Below are 12,607 nucleotides of genomic sequence, written 5' to 3'. Positions count from 1 at the left end.
AAGCTGGGACAACACACCTTTTTTTTTGGATGAGCATGGCGAGGGGGTGGTCTGTGGGTGTTTTGTGAGTTGTAGAGGGACGCTGTGTGAGCTGGGACAATGTACCTTTTTTTTGGATGAGGCGTGGTGAGGGGGTGTTCTGTGAGTTGTAGAGGGATGCTGTGAAGCTGGGACGACATACCTTTTTTTTTGGATGAGCACGGCGAGGGGGTGATCTGTGAGTGGTAGAGGGACACCACAAAGCTGGGACGACATACCTTTTTTTTTTGGATGAGCATGGCAAGGGGGTGTTCTGTGAGTGGTAGAGGGACGCTGTGACCTGGGACGACTTACCTTTTGTTTTTTGATAAGGCACAGCGAGGGGGTGTTCTGTGGGTGTTTTGTGAGTGGTAGAGGGATGCCACGAGCTGGGACGACGTACCTTTTTTTGGATGAGGCATGGCAAGGAGGTGTTCTGTGAGTGGTAGAGGGACTGCTGTGACCTGGGATGACTTACCTTTTTTTTGGATAAGGCACAGCGAGGGGGTGTTCTGTGAGTTGTAGAGGGACACCATGAAGCTGGGATGACATACCTTTTTTTTGGATGAGCATGGCGAGGGGGTGTTCTGTGAGTGGTAGAGGGACGCCGCGACCTGGGACGACTTACCTTTTGTTTTTTTGATAAGGCATGGCGAGGGGGTGTTCTGTGAGTTGTAGAGGGACGCCGCTGAAGTTGGGATGACATACCTTTTTTTTGGATAAGCATGGCAAGGGGGTGTTTTGTGAGTGGTAGAGGGATGCCGGGAAGTAGGACGACATACCTGTTTTGTGGATGAGACAAGGTGAGAGGGTGTTCTGTGAGTGGTAGAGAGACGCTGCTGCACTGGGATGACATACCTGTTTTTTGGATGAGACCTGGCGAGAGGGGGGGGGTGTTTTGTGAGTTGTAGAGGGAAGCTGCGAGCTACTTACCTTCTTTTTGAATGAATGGGCTTTGTGAGTAGTATGGGACACTGAACAATGTGCAATAGACTGAGAAGAATGGCAGCGTCCTGGTGTGTGATGTGAGTGTTGAAGCCATGAGAGGTTCGACAACATACCTTTTTTGTTTTTTTTTTTGAAGGGAGATGCAGCACGATGTACCTATTTTGTGTTTAGAGAGGGAGAGGTGCAGAGAGATCCAGAGGATGATGACAGTACCAAAAATTTCGCTGAGATGCAGCAGGGGCCAGAGAGTGGGATAACACAATGATGGTCGGTGAGGGAGACACTGTGTGGCAAGAGGAGAGGAGCAAAAGACCATGTCAATCCTGGATACTCGGATGCACAGATCTCGATTTTGGACAGGTCACGTAGTGAGACCTATGATAATCTTGGACACAACCTTAATTGTGACATGAACAATGTCACAGGCTGTCATGATTATCACACATGTCTACCCATACTTCGGATGCGTCTCTGGAACATTACGTAGGACTATATACGGAGTGGTCAGTCGCCGCTAGGCCGATTTCCGGTTTCAATAAGTGACTACATGTATTAAATGATCCAGGTAGTGCTACTACAATACATTTTCTGTGAAATCCCAAGGGTAAGCCACCACTACCACTCAGCCAATGGCATGAGGGAGTGCTTGCTCGGCTCGACAATGCAATTACGAGAATGTCAAGCGAACATTTAGTATTTAGTATATAGAAGCCGAATCCGGTGACAGTGGAGTCACGTGACATCGCTATTCGCGATGTATAGTACGACATGCAGTACTGACTCAGAGGAAGTTGCTGGCACTCATGGCAACTGAACATGCACGAGGCCGAGAACGTGACATTGACGGCGACCTCGCTAGTTGGACTGTGGCCAAACAACAGGTACATAAGACTCAAGTATATAAATCCCCCCCAGTCAGTGGCATGTTTTTTCCCTTACTGCGTTTCCCTGCGATGTGACACTTCCCCTCCATCGTCCTCCCTCTCCCTCCATCTCCATCTCCCTTTCCCCCCTCTCTCTCTCCCATTTTGTGTGCTACGTCATCTTCATTTTTATCTCAGCCCATCGTCTCGGCTGTCATAAGGTAAGTGGCACCTCTGATCCCAGAATTTTCACATTACTTGATTACCATTACTTTGCAGCATCCTTGGCGCCTCACTATTGACTGTAGTCTGCAGCTACAGGATGTAGGGAGGGGCTGCCCTTGACCTTAGATTGTGCTTGGCCAGCGCAATTTTTGGTTGTTGGGTAATATGTTGGGTCTGGGGGAATAGTCTGTGCCTACATTGTAGGCCAGCTCATATGGGATCTGGGGGCTAGTCTGTACCTACATTGTAGGTCAGCTTATGACGTTTTATTTGGTCTGTACCCACCTGTGTGGGTCAGCCTATGACTGTTTTTTTGTGTGGTATGTGTTGGTATATATTGGTAGTAGCTAGTTGGTCAGGCTTTGGTGTAGTGAGTATTCAACTTCTGTATAATCTATGTTGTACTGACATAAACTTTCTAGAGCTGTTTGTCTTTGACTCCTGGTGAATAAATAGTGCACCTCAGGTATGTGAACTTTGCAAAGTTGTGTTGATGCTAATGTGTTTTTAGTATCTTTGTTATCAGCTTTTGTGCACTTTTTTGGGAACTTGGTTGAATTGAGGACTGGTTTTTATTGGCCCAACTGTACTTCTGGAGGAGGGCCCCCTCTGGAATGCAGGCAAGCCTTGGTTTCTTATGAAACCATTATACCTTTGTAGTTGAAATTGTAACTGTAGTTGAATTTATGTATGACCTTGTAAATGTCACTGCTTTGATTGGATTTGAATGCTGTGTGGGAATCTATGCTTCTTTTTTTGAATGAAGCATGTGCTAACCCTAACCCTAGCATAAGACTTGGTGTATTTCTTCATGCAAGTCTCCTTCTAACCCTAACCTTAGCAAATGACTTGGTGTATTGTTTCATGTCAGTCTGCCTGGCTGGTGGATGGTGCTAGATTAGCACTGGTGTTCCATGGCTGATCTTCTTAAGCAAGGTTTCCCTTTGATGCTCAAGAGCTTGCCAATGGCATTACTAGCAACCCAACATCTTCCCTTCAAATGCTGACTGGATGTGTTCCTAGCTGTTGGATGTTGCTAGATTGCTAGATTAGTATTGGTGTTCCATGGTTTCCCATGATGCTCAAGAGATTGCTGGACTGGATTGACTTGGAGTTCAACTGCTGCTGAGTTTGATTCCACCATTCCAGGCCCCTGCTTACATGACTAGATGTTTCAAGAAACATGGTGTATCTAGTAGACTAAGTTGGGTTTCTGGATTCTGGATCTTCCCCCAAGTCAAGCAAGGTCCCTTGTGGAGAATAACTTCCAACTTATGTACTGAGTGATTTTTAACTATTTTTCTCACAGGTTGAAAAATTTTCCTTTGACTTTTCCAACACCCCCCACATCATCATGGATGATTCCCTGCATACAATGGTGGTTGGAATGCTGAAGGCTGCCTTTGGAACAGTCCCTATGATCTCTTCCAGCTCTATTTTCTCAAATCACCAGCTCAGGAAGCCAAGGTAAGCCATAAGCAGTGATGCTACACTTGCTATGTATTTAGTTGGATAATAGACTTTGATCCTTGGCTGAGTTAACCCAAGTCAGGGCAACATTGCAAGGGGAATCTGGTCTAACTTCAGATGCTATTACATCTTTGGAAGTTAGGCTGGCATCTGCAGTCATTACACATGCCATCCTCAATCCCTGTAGGTGATTTCCACAACAATTGCAAGTGATCCAAGTCTGACCCTTAATAGATGTGTTGCATTGGGATGCAGACAGGTTTTCTGAACCATTGGTGCATGCCAAGGACAGGACCATCCATTTTGAAAACCCAAAAATTGGGTATATCAATGCTCCTGCCACAGTTCTGGATGTGCATGGCAGGGTGATAGTATGGTATCTGCCTGGTATTGTCCCAGATGCATGGATAGTGAGTGTTTTCATTCTCTGACAACCCTTCACTACAGCTTTTATATCATAGGAACTTCTCAATTCCCTTCTCCTTTCCATAAAAGACAATCTTCAGACTGAGCCCAAGAACAAGCCAAAAGACAAAAGCAAGCTTAACAAATGATATGGCCATAAGCATCAGCCTGTTGACCAAGTCATGTATGGACATGGCAGGATTTCCATGTCTCCTGCCACATTCCAACAGGCTCATGAGGTTTGTCCAGGTGCTGTGATTTCCATGGTAGGGGCTGACAAATTTAAAGAGGTTGGTTGATACACTCTATCAAAGCACATCCCTCAAACAGAAAGCCAATAGGGAATGGCTGCTCAAGATTTCTTATGTGGAACACTTCTGGAGCAATATAGCAAAGGTCTCATTGCCAGATATGGCCAGGGCTGGTGATCAAGCAATGTTGGCCAAGGCTGGCAGGGTGGAGAATGAGATATCCCTGGATTGGCCATCAGTCTATACCAACATTGATATTATTGTCAATCAGGAAACTCCCTCTCACCGAGATGTCACATCCACCCCAACCCTTCTGGATTCATTAGTGAGCCTGGGTTCTCACAATGCTAAATTCCTTATTCCAGATCTGGGGGCCTGAACTGGCTTATTCCCCAGGCACCATGATTTTCCTATCAGGAAAAATCCTTCAACATTCTGTGCCAAAGTGGGAGAAGGGAGAAAGAATTGCATTGGTGCATTATATGAAGGACAAAGTACATGACTGACTCAAGGTCACAAGACCAGCATGGACTACCCAAAAGGACATTCTTGGGTTGGCTGTCAGATACACTTAAAACACATTTTAGTGGCAATTTTTGGGTACAAATATTTTAAATACATTTGATAACCTTGTTCTGGACTTGTGTGGTGTTGTTTTGGGGATGAAAAATTTTCAATACAGCTGAAAACCTTGCTTTTGACTCTTCCTGTGCTCAATCATGTGTCATCGTAGAACCAAAGTCCTTGGCAAAAGCTCTGCAGGAGGTTTGTATAAATTTGAAGTCACTAAAACCTGGAGAGGAAAGGACACCTACAAGGAGGTGGATGCTAGACACCTCTACCTCCCATCTCAGAGTCAACCTTCAACTCCAAGGACCCCCAGGACAATAGGCTCCCAAAATGTTGTCCCAGACTCCTTTGACATGCCTACCTTGGACTGGAATGATGAGGAAGATACCCCAAATACTAGGAGGGTTACCAAGGTGGGAAGTTTTGCCTGATACTGCATTGGCTAAATTATCCCCTAGAGTCAAAATGATTTCATCAGAGAATGGCTGCCTTGGAGAAGCAGAATATCTCAAAGTCATTCTTGAGGGAGAGCAGCTGGCTAAGGGGGGGATATGTGAGCAGTGCTGTCAGGCAGAAGGAAGTATCAGATGCATGTCCTGCATTGGTGTGCATGCCTGGTGTGGTCCTTGTGCTGTGAAAGTGCATCAAAATCTTCCATTCCACAAGGTACAAAGATGGAATGCTACTCATTACCAGAATACCTCTTTGATGGCACTTGGGTTCCTTTGGCACATTGGCCATGGGGGTCGTCCTTGCCCTCAAAACAGACAGAATCAGGATCCAGACTCAGAGGAGTTGGGCTATACTTCTGGGGAAGGGCCTCCCAATTACAGGTCAATGGCAGTCATATCCTGTAGCCTCCATGTTAACCTCTGGTAGCAGGAGATCCTTCAGATCAAAAATGACCATAGTGCACACAGAAGGAATTTTCACTCATGAGATTTCTTGGTGCAATTGCCCTGGGTCAGATCCAATCAACTGGCACCTTGATTTACTCAGGGAAAGACTCTTTCCAGCCAGTATAACAAAGCCCAAGACTGCTTTCACCTTTGATGTTCTTAATCACTTTCTCATTGATGCCTTGGAATGCAAGACTTCAGCTATGAGTTTCTATCAGAAGCTGAAGAGGTTCACCAACAATGCATTTCCTGACTGTATACCAGTTGAGTGCCATGCACTATTTGCTCTTAGGGGGTTCTATTAATGCATTCATTTCCAATTAGGACAGGTACCAAGAGCTGATGAGGGTTTCCAGACTGTGGAGGGATTTGAAACATAGGAAATGGTTTGGCTTTGGTCATGATAAAGAACAAGATCCTAGACAAGGAGAACTTGCACTCTTTTGTCCTGCCTGCCCACAACCAGGTATTAATTTACCTCCTGATTGGAAAACCCAATATGACAGGTATGGAGTGATAATCTGTAGGGTTTTGATTTCTAACTCCCCTCCCCCCTTAGTGATACCATAATGAGGCAATATGTCATGGATGGCAACTTCACTGCTCAGCATATGAAAATGAACAAGCCTGAGTTGGATGTGTCATTAGCAGATGGAACTGGTTACATGGTTGCTGAAAAGCCCTACCAGGCCCATCTTGAGCAGTCTTTGGATAACAAGGAGGTGAGTTGTCCCAAGGTCATGGAGTTTAAATGACCCACTGTACTGGTAGAGATCCACCTGCAGCAATCACAGGGCAATCAATGCTGCTAATATTAACAAGTCCAATCTCCAGTCCACTGGGATTGGTGCCACAGCCTGTGCTCAGCATGGTTGCTTTGTTCCCCATTCTGTGGTGGACTTTCAGAAAGGGGAAAAGTGAGTGGACCTGATGGATGTACTGGAAGCCTTTGGAACTCATTTTGTGCTAGGTACATGAACACAGATTACTCCATCTGCAGTGCTCTTGATTATCATTCAGAAAGCATCACAAAGGCCCTTGTCATTTATGATGTTGGGTGCCAGTGGAGTATTAACTTCCAGAGTCAGGTAAAATCCAGCTGCTCTCTCCATCTCCCTCCCTCCCTGGAAATCATTCCTGCTGTGGGGAAGTTTCATCTTGCTGCCCACAAACTCTCTTGCTTTCCAAGATATAGCCTCAACTTTATCAAGGGTGCTGGTCATCTGGATGGTGAAATTTTGGAGACATTGTGGGCTCCATTCAATAAGATCTCTCCCACTGCAAGGTCTATGACTCAGGCCCACAGACAAGAAGTGTATGATGACCATATGAGAGATTCTAACTGGAAAAAATTTGTCAACATGGGTGAGAGACTTTTCTTCAAAGAGAAGTTAATTTACCCTGTACATCTCAGTTCCTGCACTGTTGAAAAAATACAAGACCTCACACAAGTGCCTAGAAGAAATGAATCAGGCATATGAGCAGTTGACAGCTGTTCTAGACCCTGGCCAACTTGCCCAATGGGAGTCAGATGTTCTTGAGGCAGAAGCAAATCGAGGTGATTCCCTAGACATTTATTTGTTGAAAGGGGAAAAAGGTCAGTATGTTCCTAAGAAACCCTGGGCATGTCTGATGGCCTGTAGCCCCTACCATGGGTGAAGTGCAGTTAAAGCTCATGAAAAATCCACCTGTGTCCCCAGGGAGCCATGGTTCTGTGGCTTGGCTTGTGGAAGGAATTAGCATAGAGGATGCACAGTATGGTCTGTGGTTTCCAGAAGCAATAGGTTGCTAACCAGACCTGCAGGGACCAGCTAAGATCTGAGCTTAGACAGAGCCACATGTCTACCAGACAAGAAATCAAAGTCTCAGAGAAAAGAAAAAGACTTTCTGCCAGGATTGACAAATTCCATGGCACCAGCCAGGCATTTCTCAAAGGTTTGGAGGTGGATGATGTCTTCATACCCCAGGATGATCCAGCATTCCTTGGGCAAGGTGAAGAAATTGATGACAATGGAGAGTACTGGGAAGATGATGAGGATTGGGAGGCTACAGAAGAAGGAGAGGAGCTACCTGCTGAGCTCATGAGTATATGGATGCCCTCATCCATTGGAGCAACCAAACTGATGGAGCTTGGCCTTCATGACCTCCTCAAAGAAGAAATGGAACTCAGGATTGGGCAAGCTAATGATTGTCTAGACCAGCTCTGAACCAACCTTGGACACAAGGCAATGTTATACAGACAGAACTTCCGCAGTGCACAATCAACTAGGGAAGGTACAAGAACCAAGCAGGACATCCAAAAAGTGGTGGCTCAGATAAACAAGCAGGTCAGAAGTTATCAGAGGGCAAGGCAGGCCATTCTCCAGTTGGAACCCAATCAAGAGATTGGACAAAAATATCAGGCTATTCAGCCCCAGGACCTGGCAGTGAGTAAGGATGTTACAGAGGAGAACTGGTTTGGGCAGGGAACCAGCAAAATGGCATGGTTTTGGATGATGGATGGTGAACAGGGTCAACTGAATGCTGAGAAGGGGGGTTTAATGGAGGAGTGTAAGTGTTAATACTACTCAAAAAAATCTCACCGATAAATTGTGGGGCAGTTTACAGGATCAACTGGCTCAAAGCAAGGGCAAGAAGGGACAGGTGGAAAGAAGAATTGTCATTGGTGAGGCATGAGATGGTTTGGGCCATCTTATGGTTTGAGTTCCAGAAGGACATATGGGAGAAAAGGGCTCTACAATTGTTGGAACCAGGGAAAAAGGCTTATGCTCATAAGCAGATAGTGTTGTGGACTGACTTTTCCAAAAAGGCCCAATTGATGTTCCAAGGTAAACAAATGGATTGTATTTAGAACATGGGTATATGTGTATAGTTTTCCAATTACCCTTGCTTTGCACTTGGTATCTGAATCAAAGTGAATAGCAAATACATCAAAACAATCATACCATAATGGTACCTTTCCTAAAAGAGTGATGGCCAAAAACTTCAACCTCCTGCCTAAATTGGGAAAGGCTGAAAAATTTTCACCTTGCTTCCAACCTCCATCATCTGTGCTGCTAATTATCCCCCTGATTTTATTCTCTCATGGCTGATTGGTCTGAAGTCTACTCTGATCTGCTGTCCTCCTATGTGGAGCAGTACACAGATGCCCAAGGGAATCCTGACCTCAGGGCCCAGATCCTGGCTGATGTGAAATCCCAGATCCTTCAGCAAGCATCTTCAGGATCTGTGGAATTGCCCCAGAACTTGAGAGTGGTAGGGTATCTTTTTCATCAAGTTTCACATATCTCAAGTGTATTTAGGCCATCAGAAGGGTGTTTTTGCCAGAACTAGACCCTGAAGACCAGGATGATGAGGAACACATCATTGAGAGCATCCTGGCTGCAACAGACAAGAGGAAGGAGCAGCCTGGGACTGGTGAGGATGAGGATGGCAGAGAGGAGAGGACCAGACCTACCAAGGCTGGAAATTACAGAAAACCCTTCACTGATTTTACTGCCTCCCAGCAGCTCTTCAAAGAGGACATGGATGCCTATGATAGGGAGAGGAGGGACACCAAGGACCCCAAGACCATAGGTCAGAGGACCAAAATCATCCAACAGTGGTGGGAGTCTCTTGCAGATGACAAGAAGGCTGAAGCAGGGAGGGCTGCTTCCAAGTGGAATAAGTTGGGAGCTCCAAAAGAAACTCATGAATTGTCAGTGCTGGTCTACTTCAAATGTCTTATACTAATCATGCAATAATTCAGGTACAGGAGAAAAAATTTTCCCAACATGGCCAGAGACTTTATTGAAACAGTCAGGAGGACCATGGGGTCAAATATAGTGATGTTTCTGGCTCATGAGACTACTGATTCTCAGATCAAGATGGCAGTGTAGGTTCCCCTTTACCTTGTCTATCCAATGCTAATGAAGAAACCTAGCTTTGAAACACAACTCCCTGATGGGAAGAAGGCCTTCTCAGAGTCTTCAGAGCCCACCAAGGATTGGGTTCTAAAGGGAGAGCAAATGTTAACCAATTATCTTTTGACTGAAGCTGGTAAGTGATAAACATTGGTGATCAATGTAATATGTGTACCTAGGTTGATTCCATACTCAGCTGAGGAAGATTTGAATGATGAGAATCCAAAGGTGGAGATAGCCTTGGATGATGAAGGAAACCCAGAGGTACCAGCTTGGACTGGTCAGAAACTCAAGGTCCAGCAGAGTTTGGCAAGAATGGTCTTCCAGGCTGCCTATGGTATGTTCTTGATTGTCAAGTGCATCTACAGTTGTTGATGGAAGTTGGAAACATAGCAAAGTTTACAGGGAAGCCCAAGGCCAAGGTTCCCTGGGGCCTGCTTATCAAGTCCCATTTGGAGTATCTGAGTTCTGATTCCATCCCAGAAGGATTTGTGATGAAAGATCCTTCAAAATGGACCAAGGCCGACATGTGGATGCTTTGGAATCATTGGAATTCCCAAGAGGAGGAGGATAAGGTGATTGTTTCATTCATCAAGTGCAAAAAGGAGGACGAGCCATTGGGAAGGCCCTGGAACAGGAAAACCCCATCCAAAAAGAGAGAGTGGATGAGCCCTGGGGAGGACAGTGAAGCTGGGGTGGAGGCCAAGCCCTCAGATTTAGGGGAAGAAATTGGTGGGGCTGGTATGACCCCTATAGCAACTTCATCAGGGGCCCAGGATATCCTTGACTCTGGGAGGGCCCCATCTGAAGATACCCCTCATGAATCCAGCCCTGCTTGTCATGCCAATGGGGACAGGGTGAAATATTTAAAGTCCCTTTGCATCATGCCCAGGTACCAGGAACTTGTTGAGCTTGTAGATGGCTTGCCAGAGACAGTAAGTGATAAACTTTCTTCAAATACCAGGTTAACAAACATTTTGTACAGGAACCTGATGCTGGACCAGTCAACCTGCATGTCTGGGCATCTTGGGCCTGGAGTGCCCAGTATTTGCCCCAGGAGATGCATGGCAACGGGGATTCCTTCTGGAAGGCACTGTATCAATTGCAAAGTGAAAAGTTTGCATCCACCCAGAAAGGTCTTACCATTGTACTGGGATTTGGTTTGTTGTGGAGGGAGTGCAAAAGAGCACAGGACATAGAATCAGATGACCCTGAAGCTGCTAATCTGGGCTTTTTGCTAGGCTCAGGTCTTGATATCCACAAGGGGGAAGATGTTATGGGTGCAGTGGGGCTGGTAGTTGCAAGACTGCAGCAGAATTCTGGTGGCTCAAGCAGAGGGATTGGTGCACAGGAAACAACTGGGGTCAGTGCAGGGGATTCCTGTCCCACCCAGGGGGGTGGCATGAAGGAATCCCAGAATACAAGAAAGGATGTGAGGAAAAGAAAAAGGGGAGGCAGTGGGGATGTTGATCAGAAGATGGCAAAGGAGGGTGAAGAGGCAAGCAAGAAATCAACTAGAGCTCGTCAACCAACCAAGAGAGCTCTGGGTCTTGGTCTATAAATAAACTGTAGATGGTGTGAATCAAAAGGATCCCTATATATGGCTACCCATGCTCATTGCAAGTTTCAAACCCTGTGAGATCACTGACATCACCTGGAGGTGAAGAATGGCCATGGATTCAGGGGGTAAGGCCACCCCCCAGTGAGGTTGGCCAACACTGGTCTCAGGGGGTATGTCCATCTGGAAGTGTCATCAGAGTCAATACTTCTGGTAACATCTAAATTGACAAGCAATTGATTATGCCAAGGGAATTTTCAGGGTTTGGCCAACCCTACTTCCAGGTGGTGAGGTCTGTGTCCATCCCCCAGTGAAATCGGCCAACACCACTTCCAGGGTGTGAGTCCATCACCCAGTGAGGTCGGCCAACACCACTTCCAGGGTGTGGGTCCATCCCCCAGTGAGGTTGGCCGACACCACTTCCAGGGTGTGGGTCCATCCCCCAGTGAGGTTGGCTGACACCACTTCCAGGGTGTGGGTCCATCCCCCAGTGAGATCAGCCGACACCACTTCCAGGGTGTGAGTCCATCCCCCAGTGAGGTCGGCTGACACCACTTCCAGGGTGTGGGTCCATCCCCCAGTGAGGTCAGCCAACACCACTTCCAGGGTGTGGGTCCATCCCCCAGTGAGGTCGGCCGACACCACTTCCAGGGTGTGGGTCCATCCCCCAGTGAGGTTGGCCGACACCACTTCCAGGGTGTGGGTCCATCCCCCAGTGAGGTCGGCCAACACCACTTCCAGGGTGTGGGTCCATCCCCCAGTGAGGTCGGCCAACACCACTTCCAGGGTGTGGGTCCATCACCCAGTGAGGTCGGCCAATGCCACTTCCAGGGTGTGGGTCCATCACCCAGTGAGGTCGGCCGATGCCACTTCCAGGGTGTGGGTCCATTGCCCAGTGAGGTCAGCTGATGCCACTTCCAGGGTGTGGGTCCATCGCCCAGTGAGGTCAGCCGACCTCCCTCCAACATGTCGGCCTATCCACCATCAGGGTCTATAGGCCAATGTCAGTTAGTCCCACTTTCAGGACCAAATGTGCATGTCGGATGACCCACTTTCTGGATTACATGTGACTGAAGGGTCTGACCTTTTGGCATGCAATAGCAAGGTATGCAAATACATATATGCAGATTTCTTTATTAATTAGGACTGAACTTGTGTGCAGGTGGAAAAATCTACTTGAGCCAAATGTCATGACAAACATGCATCAGCCTACCCATGCCAGACCTGAGCATGCTGCATTATCTTTCAGATTTCCATATTTCAAGTACTCCCAGCTCACAGATACAGCTGATAGTACTGCTCATAAAGCAGTCTTAGAAAGTGCAGAGTGATGTTGGGGTCAGTGTGACCAGGAGGTCTTCATTGCTGCTGTGGTTGTCAACCCATTTTACAAACCTTCCCCATTCAAGAAGATTGCACTGACAACCTGAGCTGGAATTGCAGCATTGTCCAGTCACTTGTGGCTTTGCTTTTATGGTGGAGAGGTTCCAGTGGAACT

At 46.7% G+C, this 12,607-nt stretch overlaps 5 protein-coding genes across 5 annotated transcripts; 4 read left to right on the top strand and 1 right to left on the bottom strand.

Annotated features, from left to right (window-relative positions):
• Positions 1-17: 17 nt before the first annotated feature.
• On the bottom strand, positions 18-1,060 carry F5J12DRAFT_786267 (uncharacterized protein; the record flags this gene model as incomplete). Its single annotated transcript, XM_051743399.1, has 12 exons — positions 18-51; positions 106-139; positions 182-215; positions 258-292; positions 334-369; positions 422-454; positions 497-530; positions 573-605; positions 647-706; positions 727-800; positions 877-894; positions 952-1,060. Coding segments are annotated over 12 exons (534 nt in total), but the record flags the coding sequence as incomplete, so codon positions are not given.
• Positions 1,061-4,135: 3,075 nt separating this feature from the next.
• Positions 4,136-4,559, top strand: F5J12DRAFT_897408 (uncharacterized protein; the record flags this gene model as incomplete). Its single annotated transcript, XM_051748023.1, has 2 exons — positions 4,136-4,168; positions 4,218-4,559. 2 exons carry the CDS (start codon positions 4,136-4,138, stop codon positions 4,557-4,559), a joined length of 375 nt encoding a protein of 124 aa, XP_051595600.1.
• Positions 4,560-5,335: 776 nt separating this feature from the next.
• On the top strand, positions 5,336-5,509 carry F5J12DRAFT_694601 (uncharacterized protein; the record flags this gene model as incomplete). Its single annotated transcript, XM_051740418.1, has 1 exon — positions 5,336-5,509. A coding segment is annotated over one exon (174 nt), but the record flags the coding sequence as incomplete, so codon positions are not given.
• A 142-nt stretch (positions 5,510-5,651) lies between these two features.
• Positions 5,652-6,570, top strand: F5J12DRAFT_907456 (uncharacterized protein; the record flags this gene model as incomplete). Its single annotated transcript, XM_051748941.1, has 4 exons — positions 5,652-5,912; positions 5,974-6,155; positions 6,209-6,371; positions 6,421-6,570. The coding sequence occupies 4 exons, from the start codon at positions 5,652-5,654 to the stop codon at positions 6,568-6,570; spliced, it is 756 nt and encodes a 251-aa protein (XP_051595598.1).
• A 2,163-nt stretch (positions 6,571-8,733) lies between these two features.
• F5J12DRAFT_897406 (uncharacterized protein) lies at positions 8,734-11,112 on the top strand (the record flags this gene model as incomplete). Its single annotated transcript, XM_051748022.1, has 7 exons — positions 8,734-8,904; positions 8,952-9,346; positions 9,398-9,523; positions 9,572-9,687; positions 9,748-9,888; positions 9,945-10,486; positions 10,537-11,112. The coding sequence occupies 7 exons, from the start codon at positions 8,734-8,736 to the stop codon at positions 11,110-11,112; spliced, it is 2,067 nt and encodes a 688-aa protein (XP_051595597.1).
• Between the last annotated feature and the right edge of the window lie 1,495 nt (positions 11,113-12,607).

Source organism: Pisolithus orientalis, assembly GCF_024613125.1.
Source record: "Pisolithus orientalis strain OTSU chromosome Unknown F5J12scaffold_52, whole genome shotgun sequence".
NCBI classification, from domain to species: domain Eukaryota; kingdom Fungi; phylum Basidiomycota; class Agaricomycetes; order Boletales; family Pisolithaceae; genus Pisolithus; species Pisolithus orientalis.
Note: the sequence above shows the minus strand (reverse complement) of the source record. Positions and strands in the feature narration are given on the sequence as shown.